Raw genomic sequence first — 21,641 nt, 5'->3', positions numbered from 1 at the left:
TTTCTGAGCCCCCACCAAAGACTCACCAAGCTGTTTCCTCCTAGAGGCTCTCCATGGAGCAGGATCCTGGTGGCATCCTGGGCTGCATCAACAGAGTGGCCAGCAGGTCAAAGGAGGTGATTGTTCCCCTCTGCTCTGCCTTTATGAGGCCCCACTTGGATTGCTGCGTCCAGGTCGGAGGTCCCAGCACAAGAAGTATGTGGGGCTGTTAGAGTGGGTCCAGAAGAGGGACATGAAGATGGTCAGAGGGCTGGAGCACCTCTCCTATGAAGAAAGGCTGAGAGAGTTGGGGATGTACAGCCTGAAGAAGAGAAGGCTTCAGGGAGACCTCATTGCAGCTTTTCAGAGCTTAAATGGGGCTTATAAAAAAGATGGAGAACAACTTGTTGCTTGTGCAGATACTGATAGGATAAGGGGGAATGGTTTTAAACTAAAAGAGGGGAGATTTAAATTAGAGGTTAGGAGGAAAATCTTCACTCAGAGGATGGTGAGGCACTGGAACAGGTTGCCCAGAGAAGCCGTGGATGCCCCATGCCTGGAGGTGTTCAAGGCCAGGCTGGATGGGGTTTTGGCAACCCACTCTAGTGGGAGATGTCCCTGCCCATGGCAGGGGGGTTAGAACTGGGTGGCTTTAAGGTCCCTTCCAATCTAAACCATTCTGTGATTCTCTGATAAGGTTTGGCTCTTATACATCTGATTTACATCTACTGATAATAAATTTGACATGAAACATATGTCAATCTATCATAGATGGAAAAACATTGCATTTTTTGTTGATTTTGAAATGCAGTATATGGCCAACTCTTTCCTCAAATCATTCTCTATAATCTCTTGATTTGTGTTGATTTACTCTGGAAAATTCTTTGGTTTGTCAGTATTATGGTGGCACTCAGAGTTTTACATGGCACCCTGCAGTGAGCAGACCGTTCTCTTCTCTGTAGTGAAGAGGAAACATCAACTGTGGCCAGCTTTATTTACATCATTTACACTATTGTTTAACCATAAATTCACTCTTTGAGTTATGCTGTTTTAGTTGGAGTTGGGTTGTTTTCATCTATGTGATCTGTTACTACACTAATACCACATGAGTGGAATAACACAGAAACTGTGCAGATTATGCAGAGGGTGAAGGGTCATTCAGTCAAAAAGTCTTGATTACACATAAACAATACCATATACTTTACTGAAGTGAAAGTTCTTCTGTGCATTGTGAAATCTTAAAATAGAATACTCTTAACATCACTTTAGCAGGTGCTAGATAATTCAAAAATCATCCTCATCACCAGCAAGGCTTGAGACTACACACTGCCAAAAGACGATGGTGGGGAGAAGAAGGTTACAAATACAGAAGTCTTAAAAACTAATATGAAAAATACTGGAAAAGTGTTTGAAGATGTACTATGTACATATCCAGAATAAATGTCATTATAATACTTTAATTTTCTTGTATTTCAACTAAAATGCTTGCAGGCTCCAAGAATCCTATTTACAACTAGAACACCTCTCAAAGGAGGAAAACTAGTTCATTGTAGAAACCATGACTGCCAGAAAAGAGGAACAGTGGTGTATGAAAATATAATCTATTGAACATCAGACCTGAAAACTTCAGAGCCTCTCCAGACTAAGTCAGCTAATAACACCATTTTTAATATTACAGGTAGTTTCATAATACTCAGCAAAATTCTATATTCAAGGAATATTTTTGCCTTGAGCTGTCATAAAGATTAACAACAGCAGAGAGTATGTTAATTGGTGAAGCCAAAATCTCAGAAGTACTGTAGTATGAACACAGAATTAAAATACATTTTTAAATGTTTAATTTTTTTGCTGGCCAGAAAGTAAAAAATTCACACTGCAAAAAATTACCCAAGGGAAAATTTTGCTCTTAGGTGCACATAAAAAATCCTATCAGGCTAAATTCCAGTTCTTCACACATCAGTGTGGGTCACTTTCAATAAAGCCAGAAAAAGATTACTTTTTATAAAGTTTTTAAATTGCCCATTGATAGAGTAACCTAGGTGAAAACAAAATATAAATTAAAAAGACTGTCATGCAACTATTCAGCAACAGAGAGAAATAGTCCAATTAATATAAATCAACCAATCATTGTACATATAACACAAAAATTATCATAAGCATTAATTTTATTTCTTTTCCCAGAGGATCCAAAGCACTAATGTAAAGCACAAAAAAGAATGCAAGTTAGAATTACTTTATATGTTGTCATTTCTTTTCTTTAAGAAAGATGCTTTAAGATTTGGACATATTTAGAAACATATTTCTCATTTACATGTTTTAATCATTCTTTACACTCTCAATACTTATAACAAAGCCAAACTGATGTTGAGATTTTAAAGTAGTATGATAACAGCTCTACGAACAGTAAAAAAAAACTTATTCTGAAGATTTTCACAAACTGGTATATGAATAGTCTTCCTATTGCTTCGACCTTCACGATACTCTCTGTATGCTCTGAGATTTCTCCTTTTCCATATTACTATTTCAGATACTCAAATATCTGATACACAGTTGAGAATTACAGTGTTGTGCCAAAAGAATATATATGAGTGCAATTGATCACTAAAATATTCAGCATTTTTATGATTTACAAAATCCACACTAGAAGTTGCAGCCTTTTATAGGCATCAGTAGATGTTACTTTGTAAATTGCTATACTCCACCACATTATTTCCATCGCTCATAGTTATTTGACATCTGAGTTATGTAATTCCACATAGCACACTATCTAGAGGCATTCTCCAAGTGTGCTTGAACAAGCTCTTGTGTCTAATCATTCATTACTAACTCACAGCACTACAACAGATCAGCACTCTTAAAATGTATTCATTAATTCTAGAAAGCATTTTGGAAGCATTTTAAAAACAAATTCTGTAAGTGAAAAGGATTTTAGAATAATATTTTGAGTTATGTTCACAAGTTAGTTATTAAAGCAGTTTGCTAGGTAAGGACCTCCTCCTGCTCACAATGAAGTTAAAAGAGATTTGCCACTGACTGCAACAGGAACAGGATAAAACCAGTAAAATCTTGCTATATTTTGCCTTTACAGGGAAATAATAATAAAATATGATGTCTAATAAAAGAAGTGAGAGCAATAATACTAAAATACTATTTTGCATCTTTATAGCATTATCCCAAAAGAGTCCTGGTATAAAGCTAGTAAATAATAACTTCCTTATCCACCTGAAATCTCAGCGAGAGTTTTAGGTACACATAATGGAATTACCAGAGCTGGAACAATCCCAAGGCAGCAGGGCTAACATCTGTTCCAGTGGAAAATACAACAAGAATTGCAATCTCCTCAAGCACTCAGGAATTCAGTTTTATACCACTTTTAAAATATGTTCTTTCTACAATCATAGTGGTTTTTAACTGAGATGGTTTTTAACCATCATAGTGGTTTTTAATTGAGCAAATTCAGTTACGTATGCAATGATCTCTTCTAGGAGGAGGCAAGATAAACCAGAGGCAGGTAAAGGAGTTTGCAGACTGAGGCCAATGCAGGATAACTAAAACTAATCTTGCTGCTTCAGCCATTAAGCATACTGAAAGAATAAGTTGCAACTGAAGGCTGCACAATGTTTGGTGAATTTCATCCCCAAACCACTGGGCAGCTGAGAGCTTGGGAACATCTACGGAAGATGTCATTGTTTGTCATTTAAATGAAGCTGCAGCAGACAGAAGCAGTAGCATTCCTAAATTCACCATATATTTTTATTTCTTCTCTTTGCAACACTAAATGCAGGAATACCTATACCACTGAATACCACTGTTACTCTGGAAGGTCGTTAATTCATAGATCTCTGCTTAAATGTCATTGCATCATCTGCAAAAATCTCACCTGGAAACACAGTTCAGCTGTGCCTGCACCAGCCCAGACCTGTTTGATTCATACACCATCTGCCAGCTCACCATAAAAGAGCTTTGTTGGCTCTTCAGGACCATCAAGCTCCATTTAATAAACACTTACATGGCCCATCTAGTAAACACACAGCCCATACAGATATGTCTATATCTGGACATATTTCCTTGGAACGAATGTACTCCGTTAATGATTTGCTCTCAACAAGGACAGTAAAATCATCTTCAAGAGAAGCACAGTCAGGTGAGATGATGCTCATTAAACTCTATGCGCTATTAAACAAAGCAGAACAAGGTACACTAGAGAATGGAAGCTCAGAACTGCTCAGTGATGCAGATTGTATAAAAGCCTTCCAGGAAATTTCTTCCTTTCCCATTATATTCTCCCCAGTACACCTTCTCCTGTAGTCTTCTATTCCAGACTTGTTAAAATTAAAAAAAAAAAAAAAAAAGAGAGAAAAAAAAGAAAAGGTGTGTATGTGAGAGGAGGTGGGGGGACATAGTTATGGATATAATCTGTAGCTACCCTCTCTCAGGGTCTCCCCATCCAGATCCCACAGCCTGCAGTATCCAGTATTTCTAAAGCCATACACACCACTTTTGGTGTATTTCACCCCGTGATGAACAATTCTTCCATGTGTGGCAGGAGGTTGCAGCTTCTTCATCAGGGTCAGTATTGCCTTTGCAGGCAATACTTGAAAGGGGCTTGACATAATTTTTACTTGTCATATTATGTGCTACCACAGATACCAAGAACTGCATCAGGTCCCTGGGCAATTAAAGCATCTGGGACTTTCTCTTTTCCATCAACCCTCACCTTCCTTCTGCACCTCCCTTAACAGCAGTGTCCTAGTGCATTCTTGAGAGCTTACAGACACAGTTTCACTTAAAGAAATGGCTATATTTCACAACCTCTGGTTGTTAGAAACTGTCAACATTGTCAAAATTTTGCACCATATTTTCCATTTGGAATTATAATTGCAGCAGAGACTTTGCCAAAACAGTTCTTACAGCATATATTGCAAACCATTAACTCTTTTCTGCTCTCTTGGACATGGACCACAGAGAGATGCGGTGTATATTCTTTTGCTGATATGAGATCAGCTCCAGAGATGCACACTGATGTGTCAGCTGACTTTGATCATAAGTTACTGGCAAGGTTTGAAGTCACAGTATAGGTAGATAGAGCTACTCAGGGTTTTGTATTAATTTTCAGAGATGATATTTCATTGATACACTTACTGCAAGAGGGTCACTTCTCCGTAAGTGTTTTTTATTATTATTATTATTTTTTTAAATCCTGTCACCCTTTTTAAAAAGGTACCTGAACAGTATTTACTATTTCTTCTAACGACCTGTGTAGGACACAGAAGCTGTGTAACATTTTTCCTTCGTTTTCCACCATATGCTGGAGGGGGTGGCAAAAGAACACCTTACTTATTTAGTACTTCTGTCTAAATGGAGTGCAAGAGGTCATTTAACTATCAGGAAAAACAATCTCCTACTTATGCAAGTAATACCAGAACTCACAGTTCCTATGTTGGTTGTGCAGGATGTATATCTTTCCACTCTTTCAATATATATATATATAATAAGTATATTATAAATATATTATATATGTTATATCATAAATATATATAGATTATATATACACAATATATTATAAATATATGTATATATTTAATGGTCCTCTATACCAATCTCAGATAAAAACAACTGGAAGACGTTATTTTGAAAACTGTTTTTAAAAGTGATGACACCTTCTCCCAGCTTAACTGCTGACCTGGAGAGCTTCCAAATTTCATAAATTTAATCTTTTCTTCAATCTCTCATCATTCAACTTTAAACAATATAGAACAGAAAAACAGTAAAAAAAAAAAATCAAGGTGGATTGTAAGCAGGCAGGTACAAATCAAAGCACACTTCAGTAAAAACAGTGTGTTGAAAGTACTGAAATGTACTTTATTTTTTTCAGAAGCCTGAAGAAACACAAACACAATTACTTTCACTAGAGCGTTTTTTCTTTATTATTATTTGTAGGTATTTCTGTTAGTTGCATCCATAGTAGCAACAAAACAGGTTTCAGGGCATATTTTGTGTTATGTTAAACACTGTCTAGATTAAGACAGAACTAAATATAGGAGAAAGGAAGCTAAGATCCAGATCTTAGAAAACGTTTTACTAGCTTTTCTGTAAATGTATGTTGTTCATTTATTTTCATCAAATATCCACCTATTAGAGTGACAGATGCAGTAACAAGTGTTCTACAACTTCAGACTAAAGCTTTTTTTATTTGCCATCTACTATACCTATCAAATCATCAACTGCTGGTTAGCTTGAGGGCTAATCTTGAAATGTCACAGTTAATCTCAGTTTTCACTTTAGAAGTTTGGATTTCCTTCTGTATGCAGTTTTACATTGTTGGCAGATGAAAACATTTGCACTGAATTTTCCTAATGAGCCAGCATTATTTATGACCCCATGCAAGCTTGCTGATGGCTTACTTTAGCAGCTCTCTATTTGGAGGAGTCTCCTATAAATGACTTGGCTGTATCGAGAGTAAATTATTCCCTCAACCTTTTATAGCACTCTCAGTTGTTCATCTGAGTTGGACAATGCAGTGGAAGTCAGGAGGGAGTAAGGAAGTAAGAGATTTATCTCCACTGCACTGAGGGAAGCTCAGATTTAAGGTTCAGGAAAGCCACAAAGAGATGTAGGAGGTCTTTTATGCAGCCAGACCCCAAGTATTTTTCTTTCTTGTGCTACACAAGAAAGCTTGTCACAGAAGGCAAGTTCTGAAAAATCAAAAGGAAAGACAAGGCATTAAGTTCAGAGTGGTTCACGCTCATAACCCATGGTGTCAGGTGTCAACAAAACTGAGATCTGCCAATAGTTGGAAAGGGTTATGAGCATATGCAAGTGTATGTATACAAGTATATATGCACCTATAGTTGCCAAACCACATTTTGTTATCTTATTGAAGTCCCTCAAATCACCCAGTTATGGATAATGGCCAAATGTAAATTTTCAAGTGCTGAAAATTAAGACAAAGTCAAATTTGAAGGAACATGAAAAAGAATGCTATGAGAAACATGAACACTGAGAGATATTTCTATAGACTTAGGTATTACATTGCACACTAGACCCTCTCCTCCCGCCTTTTATGAAATTAAATGTACTTTGAAAGCAGAATCCTACGTTAACAAGGAGCTAGCTCCTCATCCAACTTTTTTACTATCTGCCTTGCTTTAGCCATGTCAAAGAAGACGAAGGAAGGAAGGAAGGAGGGAAGGAGGGAAGGAGGAAAGGGAGGAGGGAAGGAGGGAAGGAGGGAAGGAAGAAAATTTAGACTCCAGGTATAAAAGGTATAAATAATTCTAAAGTCTTGATACTGAACTATTCAAGCAAAATTAATTACAGTGATCAATGTCACTACAGAAATGTTTGTTAGACTCCCCTATTAAGCATAAACTCACTTGGCTAAAGTCCTAATTGATTTCATCTGATTCTCTGCCATGGATCCAGGTATTTCTCAATTTCATAGGCCTAGGGAGCATTGTTTTTTTCCAGGATGCCATGAAATAAATACGTTCTCACTGTTGCTATTCTGATGCTAATACCTCCTATATTTCTGAGATGTCTGGACAACACAATAGCTGCTGAAGCCTGGAAAGTGGAGGCGGACTGCTAAAATCAATCTTCAGAAATAATCAGCATCAAAACATGAAATAAACTTCATATCAATAAACATTTCCAGTTCTGAATCATGACTGGATCCATCTGAATGCGGGATGCCAGAGACAGGCATGAAAGCTATTTCATGGCAGTGGTTTCAATTGTTCAGCAGCTACTGTGATGGAATTTTATCTTACTGTGCTACAGAGACTCTGGTTGATGTAAAAGGAAATACAACACTGTATTTAATTTTATCTCTCCTCCACTGTAATTCTTTTTCCATTACACACAAATAATAGAAGGCCACAAGGATGAGAAATAAATTAATAATTCTGAAGCCTGATTTATAATCACAGATAGCAGCAATAAACTCAAGCAGCAGAATACCCTACCACAACGACCACAGGGAACAAATGCCAAAGGTGAAGTGATTATACAAGAAAAAAAAAATAAATCTGTAAAAGGCATTTTTTAAGAATAATTCACCACCTGGCTACCCCACAGAACCCCTACAAACATTTACCATTCTGAAAACAAAATGGTATTTAATCTTTCCAAGAAAAACATTTTTTCCAAACAAATATCATCATTTCTGTAGTTCTAAGGTTACTGTGTAAACCTCCATAGCCTTTAAAAAGGGGAAAAAGAAAAAAAAAAAAAGACTGAAATAAATCCTTCCACCTTCTAGATGGATTTTGATTCAGTATGCACTAAGTATGACTCAGTATCCACAAAAGCCCTCATGAAAGACAGCTCAAATTCTTCACTAATTATCATATTTCCAAGTTATAGTATGTAAATATCACACAGAATAAAGTTAGTCTTGTTAGACTTTTTTTTTTTTTTTAATTCTTTAGAAAAAGGATGTCGCTTTAGAATTATTCTAGCTCCATGGAAAATACTTTTTATTTTTCACGCATTTGATGGGCATGTTTTTGGAAGTATGCTATTAACCGCTATATGATTGGTATATAAATATATAGGTATCACAGATACAAATTTTGTTTCTTATCATTTTGTCTTTCTGCACTGCTTCAAACCAGTAACATTTCAACAGAGACCTCAGCAAATTCTCCAGCTCTAAATAACCTCTAGTGGATCTACTAATTATAGAAGGGTGTTCCTCAGACATCCACAATAGGTCAAAATAAATTGTGTGAATACTTCTTTTCTTTCATTTTCTGTCACTTAGGTTACCAGAAATAATGTGTACTATTTGAGAAGAGGATAGGGATATATTTAGCAAGCTGACAGACATCCGGTGGTTTATAAATCATGCAGGTGGCAGGGTTGCATTCAGCTTACATAGTTTTATCTTGACTAAGAAAAGCAGGGAAAAAATATCCAAAATCCTTTCAGAGGATTCTTTTTGTTATAGTAACTCTCCAAAGTAAGTGTTCTGGTAGGTAAGGAATTAAAAAAAATTAAACCTAGTCCTGTATCAAAAGGACTCCTATCCTGGAAGTTGGTAGTTGCAATTGGACCGCTTTAACCCCACAATGCCTTATGCAGTTTGAAAAGGCCTGACCTCAGTGGATCTGTGTGCAGAATTAGGATATACAGACTAACAGTATTATAGGAACATCCTCTGCAGGTCTTTTGTTTGTTCATATTGCATTTCTCATCACAAAGTTCTTTTGTACCTTAACAATAGTATCCGACTTAGCCTTTAAAAAAATAGTAGCAGATAACTATAGTACTGTTTCCTGATAAAACACCAAATAATACTTGTTTCCTTGGTCTATATTCCAAATACACTACAACATTGTATGGTAATGTCTTTAACTACAAGTTAGATAATCACAGTGGAAAAATAAGAAAAGGAACCATTTTTCTAAGAGAAAAGAAAAAAAATGTGGAGAATGAGCAGAATCTTCATCGATGTTTAAGGAATACCTACAATTTTCTTTCCCACCAAGGTTTCTAACAGTAAAACAGCACAAGTAACATCTAGGTACGAAACTTCTGGTGCTCAAAAGGAAGATTAGTTCTGTCAAGCCTTTGGGCAGTAACCTAAACTATTTTCTAAACCTAAACTGTTTTCTAAATCCTGTCTCCAAGAAAAAAAAAAGAAAAAAAAAAAAAGATCAAAGACCAGAAAACAGGGGAAAAAAATTAAAAAATAAAAAGACATTCTCTATAATCAGGAACTTACACGCTTCACTCCCAACAAAAAATTTCAAAATTGTTATCAAAATAAATCAAAAATAAACAAGCAACAACAACACCACAAAACCCACTACTCAACAATGATTATATTTATTGTGTTTTACTGTATATAATTTCAAAGAAAATTAATATTGGATGAAAGGATTTATTTTTTATGATGTGACAGTGTTTCTGATATATGGACAGAAAGATAATGAAAGTTGAATCTTTATTAAGATTTTGCATTTTTAGATTCTTGTCTACAGCTTCTTTACCTTCTCTTCTTACTTAATCATTAACAACATATTTTACTGTATCATTGGATGAGGTGTTAAAGATTGATCATATTTAGCCCCTCCTCTTACTTCTTCTTTCAGAAACTCATTTTATATTTGGCATAGATGATTCTCTAGAACAAATGAATATCCTTTTCCTGTTTAGGATAAGTTATTAAAAATAAATTGTAAAAATTTTATTCAAAAATATTTTTCTGGAAAAATATTAAAATGCAGTTTGGCACTCCCAGACCTAAAGATTCTGTTCCCATGAAAGTTTTAAAGTAGGTCAAAAATGACAGCAATTTATTAGACTGAGTAATATAAAGTCTAAAAATATTTCTGGTAGGATTCAATCTGTTCCTTCAACTTTCTGAACATTGCAATGCAGAACTGTAAGGTCTGCTATGAAACTCTTTTTCACACATTCTAGAAAAACCTTAAGTATTGTTTGATCTAATTAAAACCCAAGAAAGTGTAGCTGGTATAGATTTTATTCTCTCCTTAACTTTTTTTTTAAGAACGTGTTATAGGGACAAGAATCATGACCCTTTACAGATTAGAAAACAGAAAGTGAATTTAATATTGCTAAGTACTCAAAAAAACCACAAATATAATCTATGTTTATCAATATCAATATCACTGATATATATTTAGTCTGTGCATTGTCACAGTGACTTAGTGAACCAATCTTTAAAATAAACATTTTATTAAGTTCCTCAGACAAGTACTAATCACACTGAATAATCCTGCAGTAACTGCTTTAGAAAACATTATACCTGAAGAAACAAAGTTTATCAATGTGATTGAATATGTTTGGCAAAACTTTGATTCATTCCCTCTGTAAAAAGAGACAGTTCATATTTGTTTTTTTGCTGGTGTCTCTAAAAGTAATAAAAAAGACCGATCTACATCTTAGCGGTGTTTTGTGTGGGTTTGTGTGCATGTGTGTTTTACTGTGTTGTTGTTTGTTTTTTTTCCCTCTGGGGTGGAAAGAGGCTGGGCGAAGGGTAGGGGTTTAGTCATAAAATGGTAATTAAGCAGTGCTAATGAGATTTATCAATTTACCATAATGGGCTGTCAGGACAAAAACAACAGGCAAAAAGGTTACAAGGGAAAAAAAAAAAAAAAAAAGCTAAAGGAGCTACATGGCTGCTCTACAGTTTGACAGATACTGTGCCTGGAGTAACTCAGGACTCACGTTTGAGTCCCTGTATTGTCTGGTTTACAGCTGCCACTGACTGACAGAATTATCAAAGATCCGGTCCTGCTATGGATGCAACAGGATACCCCAGAACTGCACAATTCTTTTACTGAAGCCTTCAGCCAAACGCAGTGTAAAAAAAAAAAAAAAAAGGCAAAAAATATATTGTACAGGCAACTAGATTCTAGTATTGCCTCGCCATATGATTGTTTATTATTTACAAATCTTAAATTAGTTTCAGTCGCATTGTGATACATACCAGTCATTTTTAGCAATTAATACGGACACCAAAAAGTTGAGTCTGCTTCATTGTTCATAACTATACTTTGACATTTCCTCCTTGAAACCATTTGTGACATGTATGACAGCCTTAGTTCTGCCGCTTCAACATGTTTTGAGGTTTACTGATATCCAAGACAATTTAAATTAACTCAGGGACAGAATGTGACAAGCTACTGCACAGTGGCAGAAATGATGCCAGTTCTCTGCATGTTCTTGCTGCAGAGACATTCCTAAAAGCATTCCTTGCATGCACCACTGAGTTACACTTTTCTTCGAAACTCCGATTTCCTTATCTAACTATGTAGGAGGCCATGTATGTGGCATAACAAAATGGGTTCTAGGAGCTTCTCTCATTTACTATTTACTACATATATTACATTATTGGAAAGTGTGAAGACCATTCTCCCTGAAATGAAGTCTGCTCAGCTCTCTTGGTGACGGAGTACGGCTCTGAAGACTCTCTTCAACATGTTTGTTCCTTTAACTTCTGACTGATGTCTCAGATACGTTTAAGCAATTAAGAAGTTTTAGGGCTACACTCCTTATTGCCTCTTTTACTCTGCTAAAAAAATAGAAGCAATGCAAAAAAAAATAAAAATAAAAAACCTTACTATGAATTTGCAATGGTGCAATTGAAAACAGAATGAGATTATTACTACATGTGACCAACTTTTCAGTCATAGTCATGCTTTGTACTTGACTGTGAAAGAATACGAATTTTAAATACAGGTAAATGGTTACTGAAATATGTTGGAGGATTTTTTAGGATTTACAGCACTGGAGTTGGAGACATTAGTGTACTATTACTGAAACTTATTACTGAAAATAAAAGATGGGGGAAATAGGTGTTTTCAGAACACACCCCAGCTACTCCTCAGCTGTGAAAACAGTCACTTAAAAATGTTACTGCAGCTTGCAACACTAGTGGTTTACTTAAGACAGATCTGAGTTGTTAATTCAGATCACATCCATACTTAAAAATCTGATAACTGAGTAATGGAACAGTGTCATCTCTTGGCACCACAAGGTGGTAATGAACAAGAGTCTTAAGGCATTCGCATTAATTGTGAAGATAAAGTAGAACTGAGGAATCTCTGAAGATAAAGGAAATACAGAGCTATCTTTCTTTTTTATTTTTTATTTTTTTTTGAGTATTTAAAATGTAATGTTTGCTTCAGCTACTGACTTAAAGCCACAAGTTCCTTCCACCGCATAAATACCTGTTTTGGACTTACCGTTACTCCAAAGAAGTTGGTTTCATTCATAGCATCCAGAAAAATTTTGCCAAGTTTGTGATTTGTATAGTTAAAATCTTCAATTTTTTGGTGCTTGTTAGTGGCATTGAGATACTTCATTGCCCGCTGCAGAGTCTTGGCAATCACCCATATTCCGTCATAGGCGTAACCATGAAATTTGCTGGATTGCCCATCACCTCGTTTAGCATTGTATTCCCTTTCATATTGCTGTGGAGTCTGCAGAGGAGAAAAATTTCAGTCTTACTTCAAAACTTAACATTTTACAGATTTGGGTCCAAATCTACACCATGAACTGCGTGCTCCAATTTAGATGTTTGCATGACTAATATAGAAAAGGCAACCAAAGAAAGAAGCAAAAAAATCCAGAAACATGTGCCGCTTGAGTTACAGACTGATGGTGGGGCCAGAAGGGGGATATAGGAGACAAAAAGACTGAAATGCAGTTGTTCTGCTTCTCTGTATGAAGAACAACTTTGTTTGTTTTGCTTTCATACAGAAAGTTTTAGTTTAACCAAAGCTGTCAGCCTAGGGTGCACATTGGTGAGCCATAATACCAGAACATATTAAGTCTGTATCCCTGCAAATTATTGCTCTGATTACATTCTATAGGATAATGCAAATCAATTAATTTTTACTTAAGCGACTATTTGCTTAATGTGCAATTATTTAAGTGGCAATTTGTGTACATTTTACAAGTTTACTATGCTCTTTATGGTGTGCTCTGTTATGATGAATAGCCTTTTGGTAAAGTTCCCTTTCGTGCTCAGTCAGCAAGGCATGAAAGACAACAGATGAAAAAAGATGAAAAGCAGCAAAATCAGGCATGTTTATTCATTGGCTAGAGTTTGCATGCATTTGTTCTATGATAAAGTATTATGTACTTTATGGAAATGCCACATATTTACATGTTTAAAGCAAGCCCCAACCCTAGCCCCCCGTTCTGAGTTACATATCACCAATGAAATTAGATATTTGCAGGATTAGGGACAAACATAAGAGTTTTCTATTTCTGTGCTCAGTTATATTGATTTGCCACGATACAGCATGTAATATTGCAGACTCTAATTCAAGCTTTATTGTATGCTTAGCTGTAAGATGCATACAGGGGATGCATAAGATGCATTGGAATTGACTTCTAAATATTTTGAAATTGCAAATCAATGGAAAGAAGAGAATAACTATGATGAACGCCAACTCTGCAGAAGCACCTTGTAACTTGACCTTTTTCCTCCATGCTTTATTGTGCCATGATGTTGTGAGACTACTGACTGTATAAAAATATAGCTGGAGGAAAAAAACTAACCCTTCCTGATATGGTCTTTATCATTTTTGAACTGAGAGGCTCAAAATCCACTCCAATATAACCTTCCATGGCTGCAAGAAGATTTTTGCTGAGACACTGTGAGGAATTAATCCAGGATTCCCACCAAAGGTTTTCATACCACCCTGGAATAATCCACTGATATTTGCTGCCATACATTTCTTCGTCATAAGCCTACAATGAAAGAAAAATAGAAAGGTTAATAGATATTTTAATAGACATATTAAACATAAAGAATATTGTTTATTGTGTTTTTCATCATTAATGAAGTAATGGCCTGACTGAAGAACACACAAGTATTTAGAGCAGTTTAGAATAATTACTTGCTGACAATGAATACCTCTTTCCTGAAGATTCCTGTCTTTAAAACTAAGGTCATGAGAAGAAAATTCAATAAAATCTATTTTGCTTCCAATAGAACATTTATTCAAAATCAGAGGAATAAAATAATGGATTCTAAAACCAGGAGAGATAAAGAGGAACACTGGCAGAAGGCACCATGTTTCCATAAGAAATTTTACATAACAGCTTTTACATTGTGGTAGGACCACCATGCTAACATATTTAAGCTAAATTATTATCAGGCTAAAAGGCACATAAAACAGGGTGAGGTTAAGCAAGAAAACGTGGAGCCTAGACACCATCAAATCCCAACACTGCAAATATGAATGGCACGACTGTGATAAAATAGAGACCACAGGGACATTAAGTAAACACTTTCTTCTGATGAGCATTAATCAATGGTCAACTGATAAAGCAAGCAAACCTCTGTGATTTTTTTTTCCAGCATGAAAATTCTTCAGGTGAAATTCTAGATTGTTTGAATACTGAATACAGCCCATTGTACTTCAAGATACTGAGATGATGATTATCCCCTTTAAATACACAGAAGATACATATAACAGGAAACAGAAATATTTTCTTAATAGGCACGTATGCTGGTGTACCTAAAAGCTGATCTATTCACAATAGATATTTTATTGTGAAGAATGTTCTAGGATTAAAGTTAGCAAATTTTATCTCAGATGTTTCTCTCGCTGTCTTGTAACTAGATAGTTTTCTTTTGACACTTCAGGTAGACTCGATTTCAAACAGCAGTTTTTATGCTTATTTGGTTTTAATGTAAGCAATATTGGAGATACAAGACATACTTATGAGATAAAATATCCAGTTTTTAGAAATACATGGTGCAACTTTAAAGTTCTTAACTGGAAAGCCTCTAACTCTTTACAGAATCTTTACAGCAGTAGAAGGAGGAAACTCTGGGAATGCAAAGAGGAAATATTAGTTACTCAGAGCATAACTGTTTTGAAAAGTATCCCAAAGATCTTCCCCAAAGCCTATCAGATATATAAAGATAAATAGCAAGAAATACAACATAGGAAAGCCTCCTAAATACATTAATACTAAAATTAAAATTGGGCTTGAAATCTGTTATAATGGTGCCAACTCAGTTCAGAAATCCATTATGCACAAAGCAATTTTGTTTGGCCCCTGGTTGCAAGAGTTGATGTTCAGCCAAAATCAAATTTCATGCATTTGTATACAGTGCTGCTCAAAAGTGCTCCTGGTCTGAAACCCAGTGTTTGCCATCTCATATGTTATTATACAATCCACATAAATTACTTGTCTTTCTCTCTCTCTTTAATTCTATCCTTCCAGAAATACATCTGTTTTTGTTTTCCTGCCCATCTCCGCTCTTTCTACTGATACAGTGACACTGCATCCCATGTCCAGCTTTGAGGAAAATAGCAATTCCATCCTGCAATATGTTTTGACGTCCAAACAAGTTTCTGCTACACAATGAGGTGATTCAAGGCCTTTCAGTGATATAGTGTCTTTTAATTGTCAGTTTTCAAATCACCGAGGACACAAATTAACACTGAATGGCACTTTTAGAGAAGGGCAAGATTTGACAGCTTCCTCTGCTCTATACAGATTGAAGTATCAAACCATATGTTGCAGGGCATTATTAGCTATGAAGTATCCTGAACCTGGAGCTATTGGAATTATTCTGTTTGCATGAGCACTTGAGTCTGTCTTCTAAATAATCTGTAAATGGCCTGGGATATTGTGTAAAAATTAAGTTTCCAAATGGCCAGAAATTCTGTCCTGGAAAATGAGGGATCATGCCCAACAAGACTACAGTGAAACTTTCTGGCAGCTATTCCTTTGAGATCTGGTGGAATGACAGAGGTGGAAGAGTGATCTGAGGAAGCCAAAAGGAGGAGGAACAAAATTAATTCCCTTAAAGCTAAGCACCATGTCACTTTTCCAGTGATAGCACAACTAGTGCTTAGGCTTAAAGAAGACTTCTATTTCAAAATACTGGTTGGTTGGTTGGCTGGCTGATTGGTTTGTTTGTTTTGGTTGTTTGCCCCACAGTTTCCTCCCTGCTGATTCTGCTGCATGGAGATGATTCTGATGCTTAAAAGATGCACTTCCTTGACATGAAACATATGGATCTTTCTTGAGCTGTTTGAATGCACATAGATCACCTCTTACAGGTTTTAGATTCTATAAGGAAGATTAATTGGCACACAAGAGCAGGGTAAAGAAGGTTTACAAATGCTATCAGAACAGTGTAAAGTAGTTACAGTATCTTCCCCAATCCTTCCTGTATGCCCTATGCAGGCTACAGAACTCTGATTACAGCCAAGCATCTAGGGAAATATCCTCAGTATTTTCTGCCCTTGTGAGACTGAATTTGGTATTTTTTTATAAAACCTTTAAATTCTTGTTTGAATCCATAAAAAGATACTTATTTAGAACAAAAAAAAATAAAATATTTTGGAATCGCAAAATGCTTGGTGAGGTAGAAGCTCTGGCTCAGCACTTTACACACACCTATTTTGTCATTGTTCCTTCTCTCAAAAACTCACATTAACAAACAGAGCTGCTGCCCAGAAATTAGCCAAAGATGAGATGATCAATGAAACATTTTTTTGCACTTATAAATGGCCATACTTAAAGGTTAGCTGACTATTTAAATGAGTTTTAAAATGTAAGCTTAACTGAGCCTTATAGGAATTAGATACAAACAGGTTTTAATAATATGCCAAAATTAAATCTAATTTCTAAAGTGTATTATGCTGGAGATTTTGATTAATTATGACTATAGAGCAAGTTTGAAGAAATTGTTTTATTCTATTAAGGGCATAAAGAAATCAGGACAACAGACAAGCAGGCACCATGCACTTGTTAAAGAGACCCTTGCTATTAATTAGTTTTAGAATAAGCTAATTAACAGAATTACTTATAAGTTATGAAATGATTAATTTATTAATCAGACTGTAAGGGATGTAAGGTTGGAGAGGATATACTACATTATTTGTGCGTGGCAGAGAACTTTAACTGCGAAGTGGTTCTCAGTGTGTCAGCAGGGATGTTGATTCTTCCCTTTGATTGTTTTGTACAATGGGCTTGCATTACTCAAAACAGGAGCAACACATTCATAAAAAGCTACAGGTTATCTTTGCTGGTGCTGAATCTGCATTCATATGCAAATGAAAGTCTGCTCCAGTTGTTTAAAAGAAAACAGCAGCAACAACAAAACACACTTAATTCTGTAAGGAACCATTTTTACACCCTTCAAAAACAAGACTTTGCTCTTAGTGAGCTTTTGCCTTTGCTAATGGAACCATTACACTGAATATCATTAGGATTTTATCTGCAAGCTATTTTATGGATGCTGCCTTATTTCAAATTTCATGATATCTAAAACAGAGCATAGCACATTTGGTGTTCATTTAAAATACACATCTTCAACACATATACGGAATGCTATTAGAGACAGACTGGTAGGAAATATGTAATACGGAAGCCCCCAAAATTTTGTGAGAAATAACAGTACCTCTTAGTAGTCAGAGAAAGCCAGTTTTGCTTTCAACATAGCAGATCTGAGATCTGGAATCAAGTGTAAATCAAAAAGCTGAATCACCTCAGCCTCTGTAAAAAAGTTTTCTATGTGTAGGAAACAAATACTGGTATACTGTGCAAAAGTGGCTGCAAAACCTCACCCCCATTGTCTTTCCATCATGTTTCCGTCATGTCAGCATGGACACATCCTACATTCCACCTCTACAAAATGCCTGTAGACTTCTGCATTGCCATGAACTTGTTTCTCATTAAAAATCAATGGTGCCTTTAATTCCAAAGCAGAGTCTCAGCAGTAAAATTCTATGAGCTCAAGGAGAGTAGAATCCAGTCCTTCTGTATCAACAGGGCTGATTAAACCTTGCTTTAGTTATTATTAAATGTTTACTATAAGAGACACCCAAAGCTCATGCAGTGACCTATGTGTAATATTCACCTTCTTTAACTGTCTTCAGACAGATAATTGTATCAGCTAGGCTGACTTGATGTGCATGTGGCTATACTGCATTATCCCTATGGCTTAAAGATATGTGGAAAAATTTCCACTAACTTTTTTAGACAAATTTTCTGCAGAATTTGAAGTTTTCTTTGGGAAGATGGTGCAGTTGCATGTCAATCCAATTTCAAATGAAAAACAAAACAAAACAAAACTTGACAACAGTCCAACATAGCTGAACAGTTTGGCTGTTGAATTGTTAAGTTTTGAGCAAAATACCCTTATTTCTATTCCATGAAAAAATATCACAGTCATCCCACTGAGGTGAAAACAATGGAAAGCTAGGATTTCCCATAGAACTACAATTGCTAACTGCTTTTGACACTCATGTTAAATGAATACCTTAGATTATGTAAACCATCATAGGAAACACCTGCTAACGTTCACTTAGGCTTGATTTAGTCCTGTCATGTTTTTAAAGTTTCCCACTGGATTAGGCTACCTTTTAGTCCATTTATCATTGAGTTATGTGCAATGCTTCCTTTGTGTGTATATGCATGTGTGTGCAAAGAATATCCAGGTAAAATGAAAACAAGCATATAAACTCTAATGGAGGTCCTGAGGAAACCTCACAGCGTATGACTGTTGAATCCAGACAGAAAACCGAGGTATACTTTAAAGACTTTCCCACCTACATAAATCATTAACAAATAGTATTCCTGTTATAACCACTATCAGAAATGCATATATATATTTTCCAATGGTACAATAGCACCTCTCTCTAACAAACCTAAAACTCTGCTATATTCTTCAAAATATAACAGGGAATCACAAACACAACCTGTCTGAAGTTACACCTGAGGAAGGGGGTTAAAAAACTTGACATAACTAAGTTATTGTGCCCTTAGATACATAGCTGTAGGAGTGCATGAGTCAACAATATATTTTATGACTAATAACAAGCTTACTGACACATTGTAGTGTATTAATATATAAATGACCTACTTTGAACTGCCCTCTCCTGCATTCAGTCTCCTGCTGAAACTCTCATATTAATACATTTATTAAAGCATAAATACATAATCTCCTGGTTTTCTCCACGCTCCAGAAAAAAAAAATCCACCTTATTATTTTTGACACTAATGTACTTTAGAAGAAGCCGTCACTCTTGAAACTTGAATTACGCATGCTTTCTGTGTTAGTACCAAACTGTTCCTGTAGAAAGCTGCACCAAGCTTTTGTGTTCAAGAGACAGTCCCTGCCATAAGTCCTTCAGACTCTTCAATCCTGAGTATGGACAAGAAGACACCTTGCCCATGAGGATTTCTAGGATTTCTTCAGTGTCCTCATGGATACACAAACATGGAACAGAACTGTAGAGGAAAGCAACAACATACTAAGGGAAGTGGCCTTAGTAAGGTCAAAAACTTGCCAAGTACTGGGTTGGCAGACAGCTGTGATTAGGACACCTCGGCTGGGCAAATGAAGCCCAGTCACCAGAGATCTGTGGAGGATGTGAGCCACGGAAAGAACCTTCTTTCTTGCAGGAATGGAAAAATTGAAGATTATCTTTGTCAATCCAATTTAAATGCTGGAACAAAAAGATCTATATATAAAGACCAATCGGAGCTGAGAAGAATGAAGAACCAAATAATGCTTTCCATTTCCTTTTAGATGCAAACAGATTTTGCTCCTTCCAGACATATTCTGCAATAGCTCCTTTCCAAATTTTGCCAGCAACTAGGACAGATGCTGAATAAGAGCCAACAATGTCTGAGGCACATGTAGCACTCAGATTTTGAACATTTGCCTTTCCTTTCTTTGCTTGGATAGGCAACTCTGTTTCTCTAAGTGAACATTGAAAGACACCCTCTGAAGTTTAAGTGTCATCATTATTGCTTTTCCACTGTATTCTTTGTGTTATTGGCTCATACTGGATTAATCTGATTATTTAGACTAATAATTCAATACTAGTACAAAACAAGGCCCACTACAATCTGCCTATTTGGGGTTCATTTATTTATTGATCAGATACAAAAAAAAATCCACATTTTACTCCTGCTTCTTTCAATGGCAATCAGACTGTTTGCAGCACATTCAAATACATACAAACAAATGGTGAAGATACATTCAGTGAAATTATATATGCTGGTCTTACTACATTTCTTTTAATTCAAATTCTGTATACCTTCACAAAGCAATATTTTCTTTCAGTAAGAATATGTCAAATGTACAGTAAGTGGGAAGTGAATGGTGACTATACAATTAATAACATTTTGGGTAGCAGAAATAATTAGAGTTGTTTGTTTAACCTCTAGAGGAACCGTTTGAATTTTTTTATTCTTCCAGAGCAAAACATGCAAAAATACGTACATGCAGACCTAATGACCAGAGCACAGCTCTTTGACATGATGCAAATCTGGCAGTTCTCTTCATCTGTAGCTACATATACAACTAGATAAACAAGTGTTTCCTATGACATGACATGAAGTTCAATCTGGCATTTAATTCCATAACAGGAAAGCAGAAATAAAATCTAACAATGAAGGCTGTGCCTAAATTCCACTAAAATCAAGTGCAAAGTATTTTATTGAAACAGAAATGGAGCAAAGCATATGTAACTGTTTATAGTCAAATATATTTTTATTCAAATGTATCACATCTTTATTCAGATATGCAATTACATATATTTACTTACACAGCAGAAAACTTTCACAGCCATTTCCTCATCAAACTGGCCAAGGATTATCCGAACGTCATTACCCTGTAGATTAAATAAGATGCAAGGAAGTTAAATACAGTCACAGCCTTTCCAGAAACAGCTTCAGCTGGCCATTCAAATCATGTGGAGAGTTGGAACAGATTACAGCTGCAGACAGCAAAATTCATTCAGAACTATTCCATGTTTTACAAGTTCAAGATCTTGAAACTACACAAGAGGGAGCAGCTGAAGTGTTTGAAAAAAATGGTTAAGCAATTGCACTTATGAGAAAAAACAAAACAAAACAAAACAAAACAAAAAAAACTGTAATGTTTATCTTGTGAAATATTACTACTCAAAACACTAAATTACCAAATACTCTTTTGATGTCTTGCAAGATTTTTTCTTTTAATATTAATTTTGTATATTAAAACATGAAAATGTTTTGAAAACGTACTTTTTGCTGTTTATACAAACTAACCACGTGAAGATGAGAGAATGGAGATTTGTAAGTGAGATAAAATGTGTTCATATTATGCCCTTTTTGGTAACTTTAAAAGGTCTTATTCATACAATATCTCCTCTGCG

At 35.6% G+C, this 21,641-nt stretch overlaps 1 protein-coding gene across 2 annotated transcripts in view; it reads right to left on the bottom strand.

Annotated features, from left to right (window-relative positions):
• The window catches only part of GABBR2 (gamma-aminobutyric acid type B receptor subunit 2), a 477,214-nt gene that overhangs the window by 223,600 nt on the left and 231,973 nt on the right, over positions 1 to 21,641 (bottom strand). For both annotated transcript variants that reach the window (XM_040549353.1, XM_040549354.1), the window contains exons 5-7: positions 21,051 to 21,116; positions 14,023 to 14,214; positions 12,699 to 12,935 (exon numbers count right to left, since the gene is read on the bottom strand). In XM_040549353.1, the coding sequence (XP_040405287.1) occupies positions 12,699 to 12,935; positions 14,023 to 14,214; positions 21,051 to 21,116 (495 nt within the window). The remainder of the gene's footprint in view (positions 1 to 12,698; positions 12,936 to 14,022; positions 14,215 to 21,050; positions 21,117 to 21,641) is intronic.

This window comes from Cygnus olor, chromosome 2, assembly GCF_009769625.2.
Source record: "Cygnus olor isolate bCygOlo1 chromosome 2, bCygOlo1.pri.v2, whole genome shotgun sequence".
NCBI classification, from domain to species: domain Eukaryota; kingdom Metazoa; phylum Chordata; class Aves; order Anseriformes; family Anatidae; genus Cygnus; species Cygnus olor.
Note: the sequence above shows the minus strand (reverse complement) of the source record. Positions and strands in the feature narration are given on the sequence as shown.